Raw genomic sequence first — 24,216 nt, forward strand, 5'->3', positions numbered from 1 at the left:
CTTAAGTCATTTTACCCTCGTAGAGTGGCGATTACAGAAGAAGGGAAACCTTGAAGACGGCCCGCACGAAGGCGCTGCTGACTAAGTGTCTGATTCGGGCCAAGGAAGGGTGGAGCAGCACAGCGGGAATTGACCATGGGTAAGCGGAGAGCCAGTCCGAACTGTATGTGACTCGATGACCTTTCCTGTGACTCTCGGCAACACGTCTGACCATCGGGACACTCTGCTGATATCGCCAGTAGTCTCTCATGCCGAAAAGCAGCTGTTTGTACGACACATAATGCAATTGCAAAGGTTCTCAAGCTGAGTACGATACCGTCTCCTTGCCCGTGGCCGCAAGCACCTCTAACGCCGAAACGACAAATGGTATTGCATTAGATATAGCATACAGCACAGTACAATGCAGCACAGTGTTTTCTGCTATGGCAGTTCCCTTTTTTACTTCTGAGGCGTCTGCTCGAGTATTGTGCCTACCATTTTCGAAGGTTATGCCTACCATTCTTTATTGTTCCAATCGATAACCGACTGATCATCGGGAGAGCCCATCTCACATCAGCCCAGCCTCCTGCGCCGCTCAGAGATGACCGGAGCCAGCGGTCATGCGGTAAAAATGAGACTGAAACTCACTTCGATCCATGGCCATCCCATTCCCTCGCCTTTCCTATAACATCTCAAACGGGTTTCGTCCTGGGTACTCAAGTCTCCCAGCCATTTACCTTCTTTGTTCCGGAGTTCCCAGTCGGTCGAACTGAGGAACGACACTTTCGGAAAACGTAGACCAGTCAACGTACACTGAGATACCGGAGAAGCGAAAACGGAATACGGGAAGGCAAGGCAAGGCGAGGCAAGGTAAGATGACAATGACAAGACATCAGCGAGACATGACGTCTTTCATGCTATACTGGACGGGGACGCGAAAGTGTCAACAGCACATCACGACTTACTTCGAAAGTCCGTGGAGGCGTATCGTCTTCGCCTTCACCTTCTGTATAAAACTCGAAATGACGATCCCCTGACTCTTTACCAAGCTCGCTCTCGAAGAAAGTGAACACATGTGATGTTTTCCCCTTCACGACTTTTTGATCTGTCCCGGGATCTGTAAGTTTGTAAGAGGTCCCTTCTTTGAACTCGACCGTCCATTCGAAGCTCTTGCCTTTGTCCTCCTTTTCATCTCTCCGTAAGACAGTCGCGGAACTGACTTTGAGGTTAGCAAACAGACTTAGCACAGGTAGTAAAAGCATTGTGCGTTTTGTTTTGATGTTGACACTAGTTCAATTACGAGTATTTTAATTGTTTTCCAGATAAGGTATATAGAGTCGAGGTACGAATGGATCAGCGACGGATGGTTGACAACGAATGCTGCGCACTTCAGCGCTCACAATATATAGATATATATGTTGATACTCATCTCTCAGTGTGACGCTATCGGACGCAGACTAACACACAGGATCCCGAATCCCATTCTCACTTGCATCACTCCCTTTGCTTGAGCCTCTTTTCTGTGATTCTGTGATGACCCCCGACGCGCCCTGTGACGCACTTGCAGCCGAAAGGGCGCCACAAGCTCACACAGTCTGCTGTCAATGCTGGATGACGCTCCATAGATCCTGCACCTGCATTGTACTTGCATGAAAGGATGGCGGAAAGACGAGCCAGCTCGAGGATTTCAAAATGTGTGGCGGTATAAGCTGGACTCATCTCCCACCGTTCGTTAAGAATCGATCAGTCACCCCCAGTGGCCTGAAAAGGATGCGTGTCGTCCATAGTGTGGAGCGATGGTGCAGCTTCACAAGAGAACTGTCCGGATTCGGCGCCGTCAAAGATAGGGTCTTCTGCGGATGAAGTGACAATTCAGTCTCAAGAATGCAGCCTCGAAGTACATGACGGGCGGCTCCAGCACTTGGCTATTGTTTGTCTCTTGTACTGTCAGGAAAAAAAGTATAAAGACAGACATGTGCGCGTCTGGGGATGCGCACCGGTCCCAAAGACTGACTCATTGTGAGTTGTGGCTGCATATTGCATTTTGCTATTACATTCTACAGTGTGCCGAATCCTATGCAAGAGCGTTTCATGAATGCCGTCTTCCTGTTCTTCAGAAACATGGTTGGTTTGTTGCTGGAGAGGTGTTGATTATACTTAATGCCTGTATTATCCTTTCAACCCAGTCCCTGCTTTCTTCTCTTGTCATACGTATCGTACCGAAACTACATGCTGTTTCATGATAGCTTGCTCAGTCGCTCTCTTGCATCGTTGCCCTCCCTGTCGCGTAAGAAGATCAGGAGGGCCTCGTATACCGTCCATCCGATAGCCGCTGATGCAGCCTTCCTCGATATACGCAGTGATGTCCCAGAGAATAGTCCGAGTGGCCCGCGATCCTTTAAATGAGGGACGCAATCAGTAAACGATTATTCAGGCGGAGCGTCATTGACGACCAACAGGTATCAACACTTGCAGTGGACTTACTTGCAAGACCTTCACGACGGCTTTCCGTAGACTTGGATGGTCCGCTGGATTCACTTGCATTCGCGTCTACGAGCATTTGACAATGTCAGCTGGAGAGCGAAACCTGCCGTAATTTGTCTGAAATCACTCACTTTGACTACGTCTGCCGGAGAAGTTAGAAGCGTAGCGGCTACAGCGGCCATTACACCTCATAGACCAAAAGACAGTCAGCCCCGATGACCACCCATTGATGTCCAGGCGGGTTTCTCGACTCACCTGATCCAGAATGCAGAGCGGCATTCGGTATTCCCGTGACCCTGCCCAGAAGGTCCTTTGCTTTTTCGTAAAAGACCAAATACATCCCGGCGTATGGGGCATCTCGAACCGCTGTAGCTGTGAAACCTTGAAAAAAACCCCTTATTCCGTTTGTGCGATATAGAGAGACTAATGCTGAGGGTATAGAGTGGTAATTCGCATATCGATTTGACTATGATAGCATATCGCAAAGTCAGCTATTTGCGTCCGGTCCAGTGTGAATCTACTTCGGTTGATCGGAATGAATGATCAGTAGGAGTGAGGAACGGAAGGTGGTGACTCACCTCAAATCTCGCTTTTATGACTGTGATTGGACTCAGTATGAAGCCGACGGACGTCCTGGCTATTGCTCCAGCCATGAGGTTCCCTCCGGAGGACAGCTTTATTATAGCTGACCGCGAAGCGCTTCTGGTCGTCGATGATGATGCTGGAGAGTTTGTCAGGTTCTCGCTATTTGGCGGTGCAGGTATCGTGACGGCGAAATAAGGTATAGAGGATAAGCGATGGCGTATGGAGGATAAGGAGTAGAAATAAATGGCTACACCCGGCACATTCCTGTCGATCTTTCAAATCAGCGATAGTCACAGGATTCTAGGAATGGGAGAACTCCTGTGGAAGGCCGGCTACTCACCGCACCAATGTAGGTACTGTACCCCTCCATAACCCCTGTACGCCATCTTCCCGAAGTACTTGTCGAACCACACCTCGTATGCGCCGCCTGCGATGCGCAAATGAGCAAATGAGCAAGTTGTGCAGTGAATTTAGGCAATCGGACATCTGTGACAGTACACTCACCTCTTCGATGGGTTGCTCTCCTCTCCGTAAGTTCCTTGTTGCAGTCTAGTCTTGAGTAGGTCTAATGGTTGTAGTACTACAGCAGATGACAAGCCGGACAGAGCTCCCGAAGCTAGATGGTGATACGCTTTCAATTGTGATTTCGAACTCGAGCTCGATGCTGGACTCGATGACGACGACGATGACGATGCTGCTGCTGTAGCAGTTGCTGAATCTGCCATTCCTGTGACACCTGCTTTCTAGCCTAGTCTGGCGTTGCTGAGGTATGTATGGCTTGACGGAGAGAGGATAAAGCGAAGTTGAGATCGTCGAAAATACCTAAAAACGCATTCGTCTCCGAAGATCTCGAGTCGCCCCTCACTCATTCTCATTCCCGCCGGAGATAAATTAGCCGAATCACCATGTCAACATTTCATCATCATCCTCTTTGATTTCCTGTCATCTGTCACTGTCAAGCTTCATTGACAGCATCGCGTGCATAAGGTGAATGCACATGCACATGGGAGAATGACATATCCTGTACGTCCACTCATAAGTCTGACAATGCAGACGCTTGGACGTGATGAAGACTGATCCAATCTCTGATGAACGGCTAGGACAACAGCGCCAATTCCGTGCATTCCCTTCTGGCCTTACTCCGTTCAGCTCAAGATGGATCTATCCCTTCTCAGTCCCCTGCTTCTGCCTCCATCCCTATCCCACAGTCACAATCTGCCCAAGCATCCCATCGATCTCCCAATCAGCAGCAGCATCCTCGTCAAAGTATATCATCCAAACCCGCTGTTCCTTCGAAAAGGCAACTAGACGATCTGCTCTCTTCGTTAAACGCACGTGGAGCACCGTCGTTACCCGCAGGGAATGGAGAAGAGAAGAAGCAGAGGCTGATAGAGCCCTTCGGACCCGTCGGCGAGATCACTAGCCCTTCCAAACCATTATACGATCCTCAAAATCAGAATCAAAATCCAAGCCAGGCTGGACCAAGTCGCCGGCAAAGCGATACTTCTGCCTCTACCCCAAATCATGGCAGACAAGTCACTCCTACTTCCCAACGAAGAGGAAGTGACACTACGCGTATATCAACTCCGATTAAGAGCAAGCTCAAGCCATCAGAAAGGGTCAATGAGGAAGGGTATGGATCGATGAGCTTCAGTAAAGCTTTACCCATCCTATCTGAGTCACTGGGAGATGATGGATTCAAGGCTGAATTGAAAAAGGTGCGCTTCCACTGTCTGTCCTACCTTCATAATCGTGCACGCTGACGAGATTTTCCAACTTGTGCAGTTGAAGAAAGAGCAAGATGCGCTGGAAAGGAGACTGTGGGCCAAGGGGGAGAAGATAAAGGCGGAGCATGAAAGGAGTATACAGCCTGAAAAAGAGGTGTGAGTGGAAGGTGCCGTAGTAGGCCTGAGTCGCTTTGATCTGGGCCTGATACGCTTGAGTGTTGTTCAGGGCTAAAATAGCGAGAAAGGTCATACCTCCTGAAAAGAAAGAGGTGGGTTTGATAGGCCGTGTCGTGTCAATGCAGCTCTAGGAACTGATTTTGCCTGACGTAGGCGTGGGCGAAATCACTGTCAACCTTGTTGGACACATTTTACCTTGAACAATGTCTTCCAGCTATCGACGGCTTAGCGACCAAGCAAAGGCAAAGACTGGTAGAGCTCGGTGTGCCTGGACTAGGGAATGATGGCGAGAAAGGCAAAGACAGGGTTAAAAGAATTATGGAATTGTTAGAAGCTGGATTAGAGGAATGAGTCGTTGATTTCTCGCCTGAGGTTGTGTCAGTGTTGTGTCGGAAAGAGTTGTTGTATGCTGTAGGTAAGAAATCAGATTGTTGTACAACGTTACATAGCATCGTTATCATCGTTATATTATATTTTGGTCATATAATGTGTCCTGCAAGAAATCGAGGAACGGAGTAGATGACCTAGTTCTGAGGTATCTCTTATTAGCTGACTGATGGACGGTAGCAAGGGGGAGAATTCACTTACTTCTCGCCATTGATGAGTGCATTCGCAGCATTTACTAGCACATCGAAGATGTGGTCGGGTCAGCATGCAGCCCAAAGTGATTCCGGGAAGGCGAAAGCGAAAGTGAGATTGAGAGCCTTCCACTCACTAGAAGGTGGTCATTGGTTCATCTGCTGATCGGATCTGCAATTGTCGGAAATACGCTTTTCTGAAGTCGCATTTCGGGCAGGCGGCTGGGCAATGAGAAGACAGCGATTAGCTTCCGGATCAGGTGAAGACTAACTTCACATTTGGTCAGAGTCTCGGTCGAGCGATCAGGTAGTGAGGCAAATATGATTATTCCCGCGCCAGTTTGGCGTGGAGCACAGAACATGAGGGATGACAAGCAACGTGATCGCGGACAATCATCATGAACATAGTAGAGACAGGTGCTCGTACTCACCGTCTACCTTGTCGACGTTTGCCCAAGCTTCTTTACCGCCCAAAACATCATCCACCTCTTTCCTCTTGAGATGCGTTCTCATCGATATCTGTAGAGGTTCATCCAAGATCAGCGAGCCAGTCAAAGGGAGGGAAGGGGAAAGGGGAAGGAATTAGATATACACAATGTGTATGGCTTCACACGAGAAGTTCACTCACTTGACGGTCTATTATATACTGATACGGACATGTAGGACATATCCTAGATGTTTCTTCGAGTCAGCCACGATTTACAGACCCTGATTAGTCAACCCGTGGGTCATTGACGATGTATGGATCACAGCGTGTGACCGCTCCTCCAGCTCTACGGACGGCTAAAAACCTCGCTGACTCACCAACACTTGTCACTGCTGTCCTCCCTATCTCCTATCGTCAAGTTATTCGCGCAATACGGACAGAATAGCATCGTGTCGCGCTATTTCAGGTTAGATAATGCCAGTCGTCGGAAGGTCGTATGGGGCAGTTCGGACAGAATCTGACCCGGCTGCGAAGCTGTTGTCGTCCGATGATTAGGCAGATTGTGCGATCCTTAGGGTTATAGTCAATGTGACGTGCACCTCAGATTCGGACATCAACAAAAAAGCTTCGGCTTACAACTAGAAAAACAAATCTTTGCTTTGTTTCCGCCGGAAAAAAACAGTTCCTCCCGCTCTAAGTGCGTTAACCTTTTTGATTCTGGACAGCAGCTAAGTTGTGCGCTATCCACTTCGGACCATCTCTACAACCTGTATCAGCAAGGCAAAGAGCGTTCCGTCCAGAACAACAGAAGAAATGGCTTCCCTCAATCTCCGTCCGATAGATCCATCCTCATCCTCGTCGAGAAAATCAAAGGCCAAGGCAAAGGCAATACCGTCCGCCTCAACGTTAAAGCCATGGGATTTCTCTTATAGCCCATCTGCAGATGGGTACGATAAGAATCTGCTCATCATGTTCCATGGTCTGGGTAAGTCATCAGAGTGAAAAAACCTTGGGCGTCAAATATGGCTTTTCTACCCGAAGCAGCGTGGGGAAGACTGATTTATTCTCGTTGCTTTGTAGGCGATTCAAAGATCCCATTTTTCAACCTGGCCAAACAACTGAATTTACCTTCCACAGCTGTCTTATCGCTCTCAGCACCGGACCCGTGAGCTACTGTCTTTGGATTTTACGTATCCTGATTTACATTTGATGACTACCTGCTCTTGATCTCATTTTATTTCACCCTCAAACTGACTGTGTGATTCGGTGAGATAGGATCCCACTGATGGACCATCCATCTTTCTCATGGTATCCGACCTTCACACCGACGTACGATCCTCTTCCAGTGGAGAACCATAACCCCACGACGCACTTACCGAAGCTACGGGCGTTGATCACCAAGTTGATATCGCCCGAGGTAGGATGGGAGTTGAACCAAATACATCTTTTCGGATTCGCGCAAGGGGGCACGATGGTTCTTGAACTAGGCTTGAGTGTGGGCAAAGACCCCCTGTCCCCTGCTATTTCCTCATCGTCATCGTCATCGTCAGGGGAATCAACTGGATCCCGGTCTAAAGGGAAGGCTGGAGATGGAAAAGGCGACAGCCGGAAAGTAGGGAGATTCGGATCAATAACATCTATATGCGGTCCAATATTAACCCATCCAACGACAAACTTAAACATCCAAACTCCAATATGTTATTTCACGCGGTACACTCTCACATCGTCAGTATATAAGAAACAAATCACGATACTGAAGCGGGCGTTCAAGGAGGTTATCGAGTTGCACGCACCGTCAAGCTCGAGCGGAGGGGTGGAGAGGATGCCGGGGAACAAAGAAGAATGGTGGGGGATCATGAGGTTCTGGGGCCAGATATTGAATAGAAAATCAGATGACGAGGGGTGGAAAGGTTCAGGAGAAGTATACGAGGTCATAAGATGAATATCACTCGTACTCCGATACCGTATTCCAGCTGACAATGTGACATCCTGTTGTAACTAATCGCTTCTCAATATGGCATTGAAACTCGATACGACCTTGCATCGTGAATGTGAATAAGTTATTCCTACGCACTGATAATGTCCGCACAAAATTATTGGCTACATGATCCAAGAAATCATCTTATTTCTCTTCTTTGTGTGACAAACTACTGACGCCCAAGTACAGATTGAAACACAAATTATAAATACTTCGCCCACATCCAAGAACATCGAGTGTCCATTCTGAAATTTTGAAATTTCAATTTTAACAATTATCGCTTCTCCCGCCAAATTCCTGCTAATTCCACTTTCGCTCAACCAGATCCCCCGATTCATGCTCTAAGTGAGACTCAATCTTCTCGCGGGATCCTATACCCAGCGAAAAGTAAACTCGAAGTAGCATTACCGCCCGAACTGCTATTTTCGATTGGACCTGTGCCATTCACGGTTGTGCCGTTGGAATAGACAGAGGAATTGCCATTACCGTTGACTTCGATGATGGGGATCATGGGGCAAGTTGGCGAGGGGAGGTATTGGCCGTATTCGCCTGCTGCCCAGAGGACTGATTCCAGTAGCAGGAATTGTGAGCGAAATCCAAAACAAGCATTGAGAATCACAGCCAAGTCAGACCCAGAATACTCAAATGTGGAGTAACTCACCAACTCCGTTCGTCCATCCGAATCCAACTTGCACGGTGTATTCACCTGTATCGAAAATAAATCCACTTGTCAGCAAATATATTCAGATGCACGTTGAAAATTCAAGATCAGATTACTGACCTCCGCCTCCAGCAGCGTCTGTATCAGTCGCGTTGAACTACACCGGAAAAGGATCAGCTGGCCTGATCTGCTTTGGACAAATAATCGATGAAGGTGCAAAAGTGGTGGAAGGCTGAACAGTACTGACCTTTTCAAACATGACACCTATTCGACACATTGTTCATATCAGCCCCGGCGCAATATATTAACAGTGATACAATGAAATCAAGGCAAGGCACGAAAAGGCAGGACCGGACAGACTTACCCGATTGTCCAGCAGTATAAGTCCCCGTAGCGTTCAACTCGCTCAACGGTAATTGCGTCAACAGTCCCTCGATAGCTCCTCCGGTAGAGTACCACGAACAGAACGCCGCGCCAAGGTACCTATTAGCGTATTCGATACTCAGTGCGAGTGGCCATGGCTTTCCGGCGGCCTCCTGGGTTTGCAAAGAGACGTTGCCGATCGTGCTAGCTGGTTGAGGTTGAAGTTCTGCTTCTTCGACGCCGAGCTGTCCGTTGACAACTTGTGAATAAGGGATCGTCAGGTTCGACAGGGTCGAGGCGTTCGGATAATGTCTGCCGAGATTCTCGAACGCCTTGATAGTTGTGTCTAAGTCAAGAATCGTGGTCACATCAGTCCCGTTATGATTCAATACGGAGTGAGGTGAGTTGGTGGATACTTACGAACGTGAGGAGGCCATGAATTTGGGAAATCCTACCACGCAGAAACGACACTCAGCTGATGACCTAGATCTCCTTTTGAGAAATGCCGATCTGACTTACCCAGTTCAATCCTGTAGCGAGCAGACTGGCGACACTGGGTATACCAGAATACTTTCCCAACAGGAACCTAGCTCCAGATACGAATTCCAGAGCTTTAGTCTCGTTATTGACCAGCTCGTTCGGCGTGATGTTCTGCCATAATGGCCAAGCGCCCGCGGGCGTGTAAACGTTCGATCGGGAATTGGACGTCGTGTTGAAATCGTAGAACCACGACTAAAACCTCGAAAATATCGTATGAGCGACTGCACGCATACAACGAGGGAGATGGACAACGGGTATGAGGATTAAAGAGAAGTCAGTGTACCCACCTTGGCGGGATCCCAACATAAATCCAAGATGGCATCTTGGAACAATTGAGCCTGCTGTCTATGGTAGAACGCCGGACTCGATGCTGTGCTGGACGAGCTGTTCCCGGTGGAACTGCTTCCCGTAGAATTGTTTTGTACGATATCGGTGGAATTGCCAGATGACATCGTGGAGTTGTTACCAGGAGCTGACCCGCCCGTGCTGTTTGCGTACAAGTCGTACAGATTGGCAAGCTACCGTATGTACATACCAGTCAGTGAGTGTCTCAAGATTATGCGAGGTGATGTCGCATATTTGAAAGAAACGATAAGGCGAAGGAAGGTAAGCAAATCAAGATGAGAGGTAAATTGAGGTGGGATGAAGAGCTAATCAACTCACCAAAGTATGATCACCAGACAACAAACTCAACAAGTCCACTGGAATGATCGCTTTGACATTGAGGGTTCGCAAAGCTGGGTTGTTATCGGTAGCATTGAGTAAAGGCTGTTTACACCATCTCGAAGAATAGTCCCATCCGCTCTCAGCTCCCGTAGCTAATTCTGAGTATAGCTCGGCCTTGGCACTGTCGTTCAAGGCTGGTGAACTGCCTGTGACCGTCTCGTAATCTTCCACGTAGCCCTAAGATAGTAGACCGCAAGGAAATGAGGTCAAGTCAGCCAAATCCCATTTATCAACATCAAAGTAGGGATTCCGCTGTTCTAAGACTGACTGACCTCAGGTCTCGGAGCACTGTTGTTTACTGCGTAATGAGCTACGAGGACGGTCTTGTTGGTAAAAGGTGAAGTATAGTTGAATGTTCGGTTGTTCGCCCACCATTCCAGCTCGGCCTAAAGGTGTGATAATCAGCACGTTTCCAGCTCCATGCTCGTTGCAAACCCGGTGGAGACACTTACCGATGCGAGTGGTAGAGCCCTTTCGAGGATCGTTGTATTACTAGTCACCTTGATATACGCATCAAGCATCTACAAATACACCCAATTCTCAATTCAGCTACGAGCGTAGTTCTCGCGCAATGAAGATAGACCACTTACCTGAACAAATACGGGTGGTTGAGATCGATTGATATAGTATTTCCTTCCTCCATTAGGGATATAGCCATAAAGCTGTGTATGTAAATCAGCTTTAAATTTGGCACACTGCAACGATGAGAGATAGCATAGGGCACCCACATCGATGAAGTCCATCATATTTTGCAAGAGATTCCAGGCGTAGTTGTACAGCTCGGATTTCAGGAGGCCCTCGATAATCCACTGTAGATCACATAGCGGTCTGTCAGCAGCCAGCAAACCTTTGAAAGATACATTGGGTACGGGAAGAGGGAGCGACGCGACGAGATGAATCAAACGAAAACCTCACTCTCGAATCCCAGTAATAGATTTCCCGATATCTGCCTCCGGGGACTACGACCGTATGATTGAGTGGAATCAGACTTGAATCGCATTGCCCGTTACAAATCGAGGACTCGTTGGTCTCTCTGGATACGAAAAATCAGAGAATCAACCCAGTTCATTATTGGATAGACAAATAGTAATTGGATGAAGGGTTATGAGACGTACCGGATGAGTAAAGTCCAATACGAGTTGACGATACTTGTCCAAGCTTTGTATATCGGATCAGAGATGTTATCCAATATAGCGGGGTTCTGTACGAATCCTTCGATAGGTATCTGCTCCAGATCAAGTCCTTCTCCTTTCTGCGAAAATCAAACAGCAGAGGCGATGCATGTCAGCTAAATAAACTCAGGAAAATCACCACAATCATATCCATCTGCATTTGCATGGCGCTCTTTTGCTTTCGATGACTCGGCGTGGTAGCTTGTAAGCTTGACCAGGACTCACGAAGTTGCTCTCGACGAATGTCTCCATCGTACCGACCGTCAAATTCGATCCGAGGGCATTGAACGCAGCGAGGGTGTCGTTCAGAGTTCCGTTGGTAGGCTATTCATGATACCGAGAAGTGTGAGTAGGTCATCCTGCACTCGAGTCACTCTAAGTCATGTTGAAGTGAACAACCTACTTTATCGACAAATGTCTGCAAAACGTGTACAACCAGATCAGCCAACTTCGATCCGATTGACGTGGATAGACTACAATGTCATGATGACAATAAGACTCACCTTGGAATCCGGGAAAATTCCTGCTAATTGAACATCTTGCAACAACTAAACATCGCCCGCAGCCGCAAGTCAGCTGAGCACATGTCACGCCGTACCGCATCGCTTCGTGCCGTATAATGAGTGTGGGCAAAGGGATGAGATTCGAGGCATGAGAGCAACGTACGACTCCAGGACAGTATGTCGTATTGGATCCATTTTCACACAAGTCTAACGAACAGCCAGAGACCGATCAGCGATCAGCGTACAGTACTCAGTAACAGCTGAGAACGGGGTCGAATATGCGGAGTCGTGTGTTACGAAAAGAATCGAAATGAGGTGAGGTGATGGTACTACGATGAGATGAGAGAAGGAGAGCGGACTCACATTGCACAGGCGGATAATCCCCTTGTCCCGGAACAGGCGTATCCGCCGCAACAGTAGCGGACGGTACGGTGGTCGATACGGGAGTAGCCGAGAATGAGACCGAGGAGGTCTGAGTGATATTTTGGGCGCCGACGCTGCTGCTCGTGAGCGTGTGCGTGAGCGTGAGGATGCCCAGTAGGGGGGTCGTAATTATCGGAGACCGCATAATGATGGACCGTCTCTTAGTTCTTCAAAATATTGCGAGTATCCAAGAGAAGATGAGGAGCAGAATGTGTCTTTACATCGTCTTGCATACCATGAATGCATCGGTCATAACGAGCCGACAAAGACAGATCAATCTATATTCTAATCTCTATATCCGGAAATTACGGCTGGTCACCTGCTTTCATACATCATACAGAAAGACGCATGTGTTGACTACTCTGAACTGAAGTATGACATCTTTTGTCACTGCCAGCAGGCAGAAAAGCAAGAGCCAGAGATCCAGAATGGCTCTGGCCCCATGGAGGGGAAGGGAGATCCAAAGTCTCAAAGTCTCGTACCTGAACTACGTTGTATGGTGGAAGCGAAATCAAGACTTGGTCCAGCGAGTGACGTCATTCCGCGCCAAGAGTAATGAGTAAATGAAGTAATGTTCTTTTTCTTTGCTTCCGAATATCCGGATGCTGAATATATCGGATGTTACCCATTCCCATTGTCATTCATTTTGCTCATACAGCCACGAATGACATATGCATACTCCAGAAGAAGTAGGAAGACCCCACATATGCACCAGCTATGCACCTGTCCAAGGCCATATCTTCTTAGGTTTACAATTCCTCTTTAACCAATCTCTCACTTCCTTGTCCTCGTCGCCTTGTAAAGACGGCATCAAATTATCCAGTACCGATGTATTATGATCGTTCAACCATCGGATCTCGTCTTTAGTCAGTAGCTTGTAATCGACCAAAGAAGTCTGGATGGGGACTTGAGTGATTCGCTCGAAGGATAGGAATTGACCGAACTCTGCATTTGGTGTCTAATCAATTCTCGAGGTTGTCAGCATTGTGGAAAAATTTGAAGGTGGATAAGTGAGGACAAGAGACAAGACGGCACAACTCACTTCGACAGGCTTACACAATATGACAGATTCTATCCGTATACCCCACTCGCCTTCTTTGTAGTATCCCGGCTCTATACTTGTGATGTTCCCAGGCTCGAATGCTGCGTTCTTAGGAAACATGGGATCTGCCCAAATCAAAATCACAATCAGAGATTAGTTCCCGTCTTTCTCCAACGATTGATATCTACATCACCTACTCACTCTCGTGAACAGCCAGATAAGTCCCGATACCATGACCCATACCATGTCCGAAGTCGAGTCCATCTCTGTCATCACCGATCAACTGACGATCCTCGTGAGCAGATTGCTCGAAGCAGCTTACTGATATAATGGACCTCTGGCTAACATATTGAGCCTATCCGCCGGCATACCTCTTGGGAAGATAGCGGTACTGACGCCCATATGCCCTTGCAGAACGCGCGTGTACGCTCGTTTGACTTCATCAGAAGGCGACTTGCCGAAGTACAGTGTCCGAGTGGTATCAATCGTACCGTCTACAGAAGCTGTCAGCTTGGATGTTGAAGCCATGGCAGCAGACGTAGCTGACCGTGATATTGAGCTCCAGAGTCACTAAAACACTTTATGTCAGCACAAAACAGATTGACACGAGGAATAAGGAACAGAATTCACACTCACATGACATAGGTAGAATCGATGTCGATTAGGCTATCTTCTCCTCTCTTCGGCGCGTAGTGTGGGAGAGCTGCAACAAGCGGATCAGCCTCCAATCGGAATTCAATTGCTGGTCGAAGCATGGCTTACCTCCGTTTGGCCCAGAAGCAGATATGTCTTCGTAAGCCAGCCCGCTGTCGATTACTTGATCAGTCAATCTCCCCTGCTGCGAGGTAGACATAGTCTGACTGACGCAAACATCTCTTCCCTGCCCCTGAACCTGGTCAATGTTTGGGCAGCAGCCCATTCGCCCACTTTTTTCTTCTCTTGCAATAACATCTTCTCTAACCAGGCCATCCAGCGAACCTATCAAGCCGTCATTTCAGCTTCTGGTCATACGAACGTGTGGGTTGGCAAAAACATACCATTGCTCGTCCATCTCGAAGATAAGCATTTCTAAACCCCTGTATCTCCGTTATATTCTTCACTCCCTTCAGCTTATCTACGGGACAAGCTATGATCTCAACTTCGGACTGTCCAGATAGCGGTGATTAGTGAGACCTTCCCCTTCTCTTTACTCGAAGTTTGTCAAGAGGGATTGCTCACTTACCGGTGAACAGGCTTCTGCTAATGCCCAACTACATTCCCTAGAACTCCAAATCGTGGTCTTCGTCTTCTCATCTCGGACGCTTGCTACTACCTCTTTCACGTATTTGCCAACTTCAGACACCCCATATGGCCTGACTTCGATCTTAGCGAGTCCCCAATCATGCCTCAGCTTTTCGTCCTGCACCTTCCTGTCGTCCACAAAAATCACACATCGGTCCGGGGTAAGCACGAGATAAGAGTATGCGACAGGACAGAATGGTATATCCGTTGAACACCTGAAGTTGAGCAACCACGCTATCGAAGGTAAAGCGGCTAACACGTATATCCAATCCTTTTGTGGGGCGAGAGACGTTGCTGATATTTGGTCCGATAATTGAGTGCGGACTCTAGATAATTTGGATCGTACGTCTTCGCCAGATAGAAGGATTGGATAATGCGTTATAGGCCCTAAAGACCTCTCTGGCGGAGTGTGGACTTTGTCAACCAGATTGTCGTCGAGCGATATGAGTTTTGCTGTTGAGCCAGAAGATTCCAGACGAGCTTTGATCGAACGAGCCAGATCTGCGTGCTTTTCGTCAGCAGAGAATGTGGAAGTTCGATGCCTTCTTTGAGCAGCCCTGGGCTCACCAATTGATATAAGCTTGGGATCAACTCCTATCCTGGACCCATCCTCCGCGGTCTACCTCGACTGTGAATCAGCCGACTCCTACCTTTGAGCTTCAGTTTAGAGATTGGGACCCACCCTCAACACCCATTCTACCCATCCACCGACAACCGCATCTTTCCCGCTTCCACCACCAGCGCCAATCTTTACCACTTTCCAGCCTTCCACGATCTGTTTACCCGCTTGTATCCAGTACCGCGAGTCTACGAATAATAACGCCTCTGTTTCGTTGGAAGATGAGGGAATGAGTGCTGTCCCGGCTGATCCAGTGAAGCTGTTTCTCAAAATGTGTTCGTGAGCATTTCGAACACCGGGGTGAGCTACTATCCACATACCCTGAAATCCATTCTCTTCTCTTGTCGGAATCTCCTATTTCTTCTGACTGCGAGCGGAAGATCGATTTCAGCTGGTTGTCTGTTCCGTCGGGTGACGCGTGTCTGACTCACCTGATGCTCGTCCTCACTCGGTACCACACTGTGTGATAATCAGCCACACTACAAACGATCTTGCTCAGACTGATGGGCTAGCGCCACTCACTACCAATCCAGTTTAGCATCTTCCACTTCCTTTCTCAAGTCTTTCAGCCGACCCTTCAGCTCATCTGCTCTCTCTTCCTTGACTTCATATTTGGGCGGCGAGAATTGGTCATTCATATCCTTCTCAACATCGTACCACCCCTGTGCAGTCTGCGAGGTAGATCCGTAGCTGTAGCGGAACATGATCGCTGATTGTGTAGGAAATCGTTGGAATATGCAGAAGTTGTGTTTGGTTCAATATCGTTTGCCCACTTGATAACACCTCGGAAGAGGGATGTAACCGGTCCGTGCGAGTTCAACGATTAGGAATATATCTGTAATCCCCATGACTGGGGGTCTCAGGGTTGATTACGATTAACTTCTAATATGACTACATCATAGGGTTTTCCTGTTTTTATTTTTCCCTCCCTGTGATACGAATATCGATTATTACGTTCGTTCTCATCCTCTTCCTCGATTCCTTTATCTCTCCCTCTCTGTCTCGTTTTGCATCCGATTCATATTTCAGACATCCTGGTCTCGACTGCTCGTATAATCATCATCTGCATTGTTGTTGACTACTGTAGCTATATTTAACACCAACGACGGCGAACGCGAGAAAAGCGAGGCAAAGCCATATACACACAAATATATAGTATTTTACAAGGCACTCACCATCACCTACTTAATATCGAAAACGGCTAGACAAGAATAGGACACAGTAGCTCAAGCTGCTGAATAGTCAAGATGCCCGACCGAACACCCACATCGCCTCGGCAGATCCAGATCGACCCGCACTTGCCGCAACCTGTACGAAATATGTCAATAACGTCTCCGACTACCATCACGCCCTCTCGGCAATCCTTGCAACATCGTAATTCCCATGGAGGGCCAAGGAGCTATCGACCGATGGACGATGCGGACGCGAGACAGAGACAGATGCAGCAGGATATAGAAAGCGCCATGAGCATGTGTGAGTATCTCGTCAACCCTGTTGTGCGCTTATCGCCGTCACTAATGACGAAAACGTGTGTCGCTAATTGTGAGGCTCTGAATAGCTCGAGCGAGATCTGGATCGCTAGCAGACACTTCACCGCCTGTAGTTCGTCCTTCAGCTCACCACTTCCCATCTACCTCCCCGATCGAGGAAGGTCATTTCCCGATGTTGTCCGATGCCGAAGAAGCAGAGATGAATCGAGCGCGGTATCATGGCGGAGCAGATAACGGTTCTGACGATGGACACCCGCACGGTCGATCTCACTACGATGTACAGGAAGATCAGGATGAGCATTCGCCTAGAGATCGTCGGCCGGATCATCATGGTCATAGCCACGGCCAGGACGATGGTGCCGGCGGCTCGAGTGGATATGATTCTCATTCGAGGCTACTAGGCAGAAGAGGATCGGACGGAGATCAACATAGGATACCCATGGATCGTCAAGCTCCAGATCTCAGGTCGATGGGAGGCATGGGAGGCATAGCTCGAAACAGGTTCGATTTCGCTGCCATGGAAGAATACGCCAACAAGGAAAGGGAGAACCTCTTCAGCGCCGAAGGTGCTTGGGCTATAAATCCCAATAACAATGGAGGCGGCGGAGGTGGATTCCCAAGAAGGAGAAGCACCCCGAACAAAAGTAGATCGAACCATGGAAGCGAGGAGAATATAAATCAGCCCGGAAGCTACGATACGGCTAACGAACCGAATAAACCTATGTTCAACTTTGATGGGGATGGCGAGCACGGTGCGGACGACAGCATGACCGAGGGGCCTTTCTCGCCTCCTGCCAGGACGGATCGCAGTGGTTCCGCCAGCTTAGGTGGCGAGCAAAACTTCCACAGACGACGTCAAAGGAAACTGTCACAATCGAACCCCGTTCTCAGGCGTCAAGGCAAACTAGCTTTATTCGAGGGTTTCGGCTCATCAAGTTTGGCCAATGGCGCCGATGGCGAAGTGATCCCTGAGACTACGTCGACGGCGTTCAAAGCGCCAAGATCAGGCAAAAATCAGAACAATGTACCGCTCTACTCTGGAGGGCCAAGTACTGGGTTCATACCATACTCCGACAATGCACCGGGTCACGATCGGCCATATCGGTTCTCATTCTACTCGAACGCCATGCCTGTAACTATCCATGCGAGATCTCTTGCTGAATTACCAGCGGAGGGGCAAAGTTTCGAAGAGCTTTTCAAGGGGAAGAATCAATCTTCTTCCGAGAAAGGTAGCGCTGGTACAGGGACACCTTCCAAGAGTGGGAATGGAAACGGAGGTAGCGGGACTGAAACGCCTATCAACCAACAACCGATGGAGCCAAGTACGATAGCTAGCAAGACGAGTATGCTTAGTAGAGCCATCGCGGGGCATCAGATGTCGCGCGACAATTCCAAGACCGGTGCAGGAGGAGGAGGAAATGGCGATGGTACAGCGGTGGAAGATGATCCTGAACAATTCACTTGGTGGTTGGACGTCCTTTCTCCGACTGATGAAGAGATGAGGATGCTTTCGAGGGTGAGTTTTTGTGGAGCTTTGGACTGTCCACCTTGACCGAAATGGAATTCACTAACTAGTCCACGTTTCATCAGGTATTCGGAATTCATCCTTTGACCACCGAAGATATCTTGTTGGAAGAGACTCGTGAGAAGATCGAACTATTCCGAAACTATTATCTCGTCTGTTTCCGATCTTTTGATCAAGACCCCTACTCTCAAACGTATCTGGAACCGTTGAATATGTACATTATCGTTTTCCGCGAAGGCACTTTATCTGTAAGTCCGCGATCTTACCCAGCGATTTTGCCCTTCGAAGTAGCTCTGAGCAGCATATATCCGGATGAGCTGACATGTTTCGGCTCGATAGTTCCACTTTAGAGGTACACCGCATCCTCAGAACGTTCGAAGGCGTATCAAGCATCTCAAAGATTATATCTCGGTCACATCCGATTGGATCTCGTATGCCCTCATCGACGATATCACCGATGCCTTTGGTCCTCTGATCCAGTCTATCGAATACGAAGTAGACAGTATCGATGAACTGGTATTGATCCTGAAAGAAGCTGAGCAAAGTGATATGTTGCGAAGGTGAGCTTCTTGCATCTTCTCATGGAACGGGAAAAAACGACAGAATGAAGAACGCCGCAGCTGATTTGGTGCTTGTTGTGCGCAGGATCGGTACTTGCCGAAAGAAGGTAATGGGATTATTGAGATTGATGGGTAACAAAGCGGATGTGGTGAAGGGACTTGCCAAGCGATGTAAGCTGGTCAACATCCAGTCCAAGCGTAGCGCCAGCTAATGATGAGCATCAGGTAATGAACAGTGGCTTGTGGCCCCTAAATCCGATATCGGTTTATATCTATCTGATATCCAGGTGAGGCTTATGTCGACGTCCAACCAGTCTATTTGAGAAAGATGCTGATAATAGTAACGCGGAATAGGATCATTTGATCACCATGACTCAAAATTTGAATCACTATGAAAAGATCTTATCGAGATCGCATTCGAATTACCTCGCTCAAATATCGATCGAAATGACGGATGCGAATAATCAAATAAACGATGTGCTTTCGTGAGTTCATCCGATGGTGGCCCAAACATCGTCCAATGACCCAGCCGACTGACGCTCTGGTGTGAATGATAGGAAATTGACAGCTTTAGGTACTGTCTTGATGTGAGCCGCGCAATCTTCCAGTCTCTTTTGATCTGAATTGGAGGAAGTCGATAGAAGAAGCTGACGCCATGTCGTTGATTCGGAACAGCCCGATGAACTTGGTCACTGGTCTATGGGGTATGAACGTCCATGTCCCCGGAGAAGGTGTTGAGGGGGTGAGTGCAAGGCATCGGACCCACCTGAACTATTATTCCTCGACTTATGCTGATCTGTGATAATTCTGATTGATCAGCTTAAATGGTTCGGCGGAATTCTGGGTTGTTTAGCAGCATTCGCAGTTCTGGGAGCATGGGCAACGGTTAGTCCTACCACCAAGCTAAAACCGCAAGGGTTCTGGTGCTGATTGTGTTATCACATGTTACAGTACAAATGTTTCGTTGTTCGTTAAAACGTGGAAAAAATACAAATAAAGCACACATTCAGCCATACGAGTTCGTCAAAATATTTAGTCCAAATACGATCAATCGGTCTTCTCCTGCGGATGTGTTACTGTTCATTTTGGGGGTTGAAGGGTTGAAGGGTTGAAGGGTTGAAGGAAGGTCAAGGTCTCATAAAATGTTGTATTTCCGATATACGATCGTATTCGCACTTCCATATATAGTAGTAATTCGCTTCACGATTATATCATGTATAATTGCTAGTGTATTCATTACGACGGAGGCTGAGGTTCATTTCTCTGCTTTTTCCATTTCCGCGCGAAAGTGACTTGAGGAATATAGCACATAGCACACAGTAGAGTAAAGCATAGTATACATCAATCATGTCTGTCAGCCGGACCAAAAGGATATATTCCAGATCCGAAGCCCTGTTTACTCTATAATATAAATCAACCACGCGTAGGGGAACAATATAATGTTTGTTTAATCTGTTGTTCTCCCCCGAATCCAAAGTATACCATACTCAGCCGAACACATCTTGACTAAGGGATTAGAGAACTAGAACTAAACGCCAAATCGAAGTAGCGAGTTAGTCCACTGCTTTATTCTTCTATAGCATCTTAGGAGAAACGAATGAACCCACTTTAGATAGATCTCTGCCGAAGATACCTCGTTTGACCCAGTCGAGCATCAACAACATCCTTGTCCTCATTGAAGTTTGTTCCGACCAGTAGATGCTATTCCAAAGTGAAGCACCACTCAGCCGCAGTACGGCATTACGGTGATGTCCAAGTGAAAATGCTCAGATTAAAGCAGTATCGAACAACACTCACGATCTCCATGCGTACATGGCTAACAATCCACCGGCAAGTGAGAACCCTTCATAATCAAATACAGCGCTATTTCCGCCCAAAAGCACATGAAAGACAAAGAAAATTGATTTGATCAGCTCAAATCGTCTCATGTCTGTCCGCACTGCGATATTATAGGTTCAATGCAGCGATTCAGAAGGACAGACTTACGAGTTACCGATATAAGCCAGACTTCCGAGATGGAAGTATTCAAATGGATGATAATACGCATCATCACTCAAGTTCTCAATACCGTTCTCCTCGAGCGTCTTGTGTTGTTTCGCAAGTTTACTGAACATGCCTCCAAGGTATTTACCCTGTTGAGATGCGACTTGGGCGGTCTGTCCGTCATGCAATGTCACATCGAAGATCGAAGAATTCGTTCATCAGCTTAGCTTGGTACACGGTGTTGGTAGCGGATTGCGAAACAAAAGTCGACACGCGACAAAGACAGATCGGAAAATACACTTACAGCTGGATAGGACGTGACCTTCTTACTGAGTCCCAAGAACATTGAAGCTACTTCGTTCAAGGACAATCGCTCGTCTTTGTCTTTATCGAACTCATCAAAGACATCCCGCCTGCAGGATCGGCATCCACTGTCAGCCAGCTGACACCCTGTGTTGTTCGACGAAAATTTGATAATGAGTGTTGCACCGAAGTCCACTCACATCTTGGCAAAGTACTTGGACGCAAGGGGATAATACTTCTTGATATGTTTGACCATAGCTTGCCATTCTTCGTAGTCACTACGTCGCAACATATATATCAATGTCCGTGTCACATCTGTCAATCAAGCAAACCCAACTTACAGTGTCCCATCCTTGTTGGCATCGAATTTGTCCCATAATCCATACAAATCACTGATCAGGTCATTCTTCACCGTCGCAGCATCACCAAGCGCATATACCGTTCCTTGAGGTGCTCCTTGTACTCTCAGGTAATTATCGACCTCGACAGCCTTGGAGTGGTATTGGTTAGGTAAAAGGTTGACTAATCGTTGCGTGAAAGGTTGCATTGCTGTTTATTGCCAATTCAACCGTTTATTGTTAGTCTATGTCAAACATGCGTAGGGAACCAGATAGGGACGGCCGAGTTGAGCGGCTGAGAAAACACTTACCGATACCGGTGGACCAAAGGACGAAACCAGCTTCGATCTCTTTCGAGGTAGGTTTGGCATCTTTGTCTTTAGGATCCTTGATGCTCAAGATCACCTTATCAGGGAAGACTTCTTGCACTCTGAAGCAAGGAATATCAGCTTATTCCGATATTGCTAGTATTGCGAGATGAATGGCTCACCGAGCGTTTATAACGACATCTACATCATTTCTGGCGAATCTGTGCTCAGCATACTGAGAGATCTTCTCAGAGTACGTGTTGAGAATATGGTCTCGTGACTGAACAACCGTGACTTTGACTTCATTCGATAGATGTTTGGGGAACTGAATACATACCAGCGGAATCAGTCTTCAAGTCAGCAAATCTTGACAACCTGGCAAGTAACCGGAGAGATAATGACTCACGTATTTCAATACATCCTCAGCCATCATATCTGCCAATTCAGCTGCAAACTCGACACCGGTCGGACCTCCTCCGCACACTACGAAGGAAAGCAATCGTTTACGTTCTTCGGGGGTCGTCGTTGGTAGTGAAGCCATTTCGAGATTACCTAAGTAGGTAGGCCGACCGAAATCAGCTTGAGTCACTCTCGGAGCGTCCCCGATCCCAAGTCCCAGAGCTTATAGTACGGACAATAATGAGTTTGCAGTAGACTTCGACTTACTCATCACTTTTCGTCTGATCGCTTGGGCATCAGGAACAGTCTTGAGCTGATAACAATGTTCGAGACCCTTGACACCATGGTTGTTCGTCGTAGATCCACAGGCAATGACCAACTTGTCGTCTGGCAGCGATGGCGAAGAAGGTGTTGATGTCAGCATACCTCAAATTAGTCATTCAACCATGATTGCTGATCTGGCGAACAGCCAATTGACAGAAACAGAAGGCCAGAAGCGGAAGGAAAGCACAGCTCACAAGGTACATAACATCGCATCGTTCCCTCTCCTCCATCTTTCGGAACTTCAACTTCCAAAAGCCTTTCCGCCATATCGATATCCTGTGCACTTCCCATCAAATAATGCCCCCTGACTCTAGCTATCAACTTCCTGAGCGGCTCCACCAGCGATCTCGGCTCGACCGTACCCACACACGCAGAGGGTAATAGCGGGGTGAACGCAAAGTATGTTTGGGGCGAGATGAGTGTTACGTTGTAAGCGTGGGGAGGGAGAGATTGAAGGAGGGCTACGGCGCCCCATCCTCCGCCGATAACTACTAATCTCGGTTTCTCCTTCATCGATCTCTTCGCATCGTCCTCCTCGTCATCCAGGTTAACCTCAAGTATGGGCAAATTCTTTTTACCACCTAATCGCGGTTTCAGCGAGAGGGGATTACAAGGAACTCTGTCGACGTGTCTTTCGGAGTACGTGAAGGCGTCATGGAATAGAATAACGGATGTCAAGACGATCAACCCGAGTATAGAGGAGAGGGTCAGACGGATGATTATGGAAGCGAACGGGTATTTGGCGTTGAATGATTTGGAAGGGATAGAGAAGTTGCGGATGGTTGTAGTTGATATCGTCCTCAATATAGGAGATGTCGATTTGTTCAGTAAGATTGAAGGTCTTTGGTGAGATGAGAAGAACGATGATGAGAATGTGGAAGCTGAGTTCACCTTCTTGATGCTGCTGTTGCTGCTGCTGCTTGAAGTGGTCTTTGTACTTGATGACCTGATGGTGGAAACATGCTGATTTATCGACACCGATAAAGGTAAAGTAGATCGTATCGGCCGAACCGGGGTAAGACCAATTGGTCGAACAGGTAATCTAGGCTTTATCATAGTGAGTCGACTGAGCGCACCTAGCACCTAGATCCAAAGAGATTGAAGCTCCGAAGAGTATTGAGGATGATCACGATGAACCGCTTTGCTGGATGAGATATCATTCAATATACAATGAGGATGTTTCTGCATGTTTTCATTTTTGATTGTTGGGATTCCGCATTCCATCATCATCAGATTTCAACGACGTCACCGCACATCTAGGTCCACGCACGAACCGCTCAAAAAACACGTGGTACGGGCAACTCAATAGTCTATTTTTAAAAGCCCATGCCGCAGATCCAACTTAAGCGAGGTGAATAATAATGCATGCGCATGCATAAGTAAACTTGGTTCAAGTCATATCAATGTATCATCTTGTATCATCTCCACGAAGAGAAAAGCTATATATCCCGAGACGAATGAGATATACAGAGAATTCTCGTGGGGATTGAGGGCTGAAAATCAAGTAAGAGAAAAAAAAGAAAGCTCGTTATATTATTATTATTACCCATTACATGTTATTTGAACATTTTTCTTGCGTTGGATTTGCATTGTGCGATAATTCCTGAGGGAAGAGGAGTGGATCAAATGAATGGGTGCCAACAAATAGAGAGAAAATATGCGGACATGACTGTGACTTGGCTTTCCATCGAATATCGAGTCTGGGTCCGTATGCCTTTGAC

The 24,216-nt window shown here is 47.6% G+C and overlaps 9 protein-coding genes across 9 annotated transcripts; 3 read left to right on the forward strand and 6 right to left on the reverse strand.

Annotated features, from left to right (window-relative positions):
- Window positions 1–492: 492 nt before the first annotated feature.
- I303_106090 (uncharacterized protein) lies at window positions 493–1,241 on the reverse strand (the record flags this gene model as incomplete). The annotated part of the gene is made up of 3 exons (XM_018409395.1): window positions 493–525; window positions 628–792; window positions 945–1,241. The coding sequence occupies 3 exons, from the start codon at window positions 1,239–1,241 to the stop codon at window positions 493–495; spliced, it is 495 nt and encodes a 164-aa protein (XP_018261668.1).
- A 975-nt stretch (window positions 1,242–2,216) lies between these two features.
- On the reverse strand, window positions 2,217–3,773 carry I303_106091 (uncharacterized protein; the record flags this gene model as incomplete). Its single annotated transcript, XM_018409396.1, has 7 exons — window positions 2,217–2,375; window positions 2,464–2,529; window positions 2,595–2,650; window positions 2,719–2,929; window positions 3,042–3,312; window positions 3,389–3,475; window positions 3,553–3,773. The coding sequence occupies 7 exons, from the start codon at window positions 3,771–3,773 to the stop codon at window positions 2,217–2,219; spliced, it is 1,071 nt and encodes a 356-aa protein (XP_018261669.1).
- Window positions 3,774–4,059: 286 nt separating this feature from the next.
- Window positions 4,060–5,303, forward strand: I303_106092 (uncharacterized protein; the record flags this gene model as incomplete). The annotated part of the gene is made up of 5 exons (XM_018409397.1): window positions 4,060–4,071; window positions 4,149–4,766; window positions 4,834–4,931; window positions 5,002–5,044; window positions 5,106–5,303. The coding sequence occupies 5 exons, from the start codon at window positions 4,060–4,062 to the stop codon at window positions 5,301–5,303; spliced, it is 969 nt and encodes a 322-aa protein (XP_018261670.1).
- A 128-nt stretch (window positions 5,304–5,431) lies between these two features.
- I303_106093 (uncharacterized protein) lies at window positions 5,432–6,405 on the reverse strand (the record flags this gene model as incomplete). Its single annotated transcript, XM_018409398.2, has 6 exons — window positions 5,432–5,476; window positions 5,541–5,574; window positions 5,668–5,752; window positions 5,962–6,049; window positions 6,159–6,201; window positions 6,335–6,405. The coding sequence occupies 6 exons, from the start codon at window positions 6,403–6,405 to the stop codon at window positions 5,432–5,434; spliced, it is 366 nt and encodes a 121-aa protein (XP_018261671.2).
- Window positions 6,406–6,770: 365 nt separating this feature from the next.
- I303_106094 (uncharacterized protein) lies at window positions 6,771–7,899 on the forward strand (the record flags this gene model as incomplete). Its single annotated transcript, XM_018409399.1, has 3 exons — window positions 6,771–6,942; window positions 7,038–7,122; window positions 7,233–7,899. 3 exons carry the CDS (start codon window positions 6,771–6,773, stop codon window positions 7,897–7,899), a joined length of 924 nt encoding a protein of 307 aa, XP_018261672.1.
- A 388-nt stretch (window positions 7,900–8,287) lies between these two features.
- Window positions 8,288–12,468, reverse strand: I303_106095 (uncharacterized protein; the record flags this gene model as incomplete). Its single annotated transcript, XM_065969310.1, has 20 exons — window positions 8,288–8,499; window positions 8,597–8,641; window positions 8,717–8,753; window positions 8,844–8,860; window positions 8,961–9,305; window positions 9,380–9,410; window positions 9,479–9,691; window positions 9,787–10,017; window positions 10,163–10,402; window positions 10,498–10,611; window positions 10,678–10,746; window positions 10,816–10,887; window positions 10,954–11,034; window positions 11,141–11,258; window positions 11,341–11,477; window positions 11,623–11,721; window positions 11,801–11,815; window positions 11,901–11,945; window positions 12,064–12,107; window positions 12,264–12,468. 20 exons carry the CDS (start codon window positions 12,466–12,468, stop codon window positions 8,288–8,290), a joined length of 2,370 nt encoding a protein of 789 aa, XP_065825382.1.
- A 570-nt stretch (window positions 12,469–13,038) lies between these two features.
- I303_106096 (uncharacterized protein) lies at window positions 13,039–15,969 on the reverse strand (the record flags this gene model as incomplete). Its single annotated transcript, XM_018409401.1, has 15 exons — window positions 13,039–13,281; window positions 13,366–13,490; window positions 13,567–13,631; window positions 13,688–13,859; window positions 13,913–13,935; window positions 14,002–14,068; window positions 14,128–14,171; window positions 14,231–14,343; window positions 14,403–14,510; window positions 14,588–15,147; window positions 15,214–15,265; window positions 15,329–15,524; window positions 15,586–15,632; window positions 15,697–15,724; window positions 15,788–15,969. 15 exons carry the CDS (start codon window positions 15,967–15,969, stop codon window positions 13,039–13,041), a joined length of 2,025 nt encoding a protein of 674 aa, XP_018261674.1.
- A 543-nt stretch (window positions 15,970–16,512) lies between these two features.
- On the forward strand, window positions 16,513–19,815 carry I303_106097 (uncharacterized protein; the record flags this gene model as incomplete). The annotated part of the gene is made up of 11 exons (XM_018409402.2): window positions 16,513–16,738; window positions 16,824–18,271; window positions 18,346–18,528; window positions 18,620–18,840; window positions 18,926–19,011; window positions 19,066–19,127; window positions 19,195–19,325; window positions 19,398–19,427; window positions 19,516–19,582; window positions 19,660–19,725; window positions 19,792–19,815. The coding sequence occupies 11 exons, from the start codon at window positions 16,513–16,515 to the stop codon at window positions 19,813–19,815; spliced, it is 2,544 nt and encodes an 847-aa protein (XP_018261675.2).
- A 599-nt stretch (window positions 19,816–20,414) lies between these two features.
- I303_106098 (uncharacterized protein) lies at window positions 20,415–23,551 on the reverse strand (the record flags this gene model as incomplete). The annotated part of the gene is made up of 11 exons (XM_018409403.1): window positions 20,415–20,541; window positions 20,638–20,703; window positions 20,827–20,996; window positions 21,128–21,236; window positions 21,327–21,404; window positions 21,468–21,675; window positions 21,776–21,894; window positions 21,955–22,097; window positions 22,179–22,324; window positions 22,439–22,558; window positions 22,690–23,551. 11 exons carry the CDS (start codon window positions 23,549–23,551, stop codon window positions 20,415–20,417), a joined length of 2,148 nt encoding a protein of 715 aa, XP_018261676.1.
- Window positions 23,552–24,216: the final 665 nt, after the last annotated feature.

The sequence above is a fragment of the Kwoniella dejecticola genome, chromosome 7 (genome assembly GCF_000512565.2).
Source record: "Kwoniella dejecticola CBS 10117 chromosome 7, complete sequence".
NCBI lineage: Eukaryota > Fungi > Basidiomycota > Tremellomycetes > Tremellales > Cryptococcaceae > Kwoniella > Kwoniella dejecticola.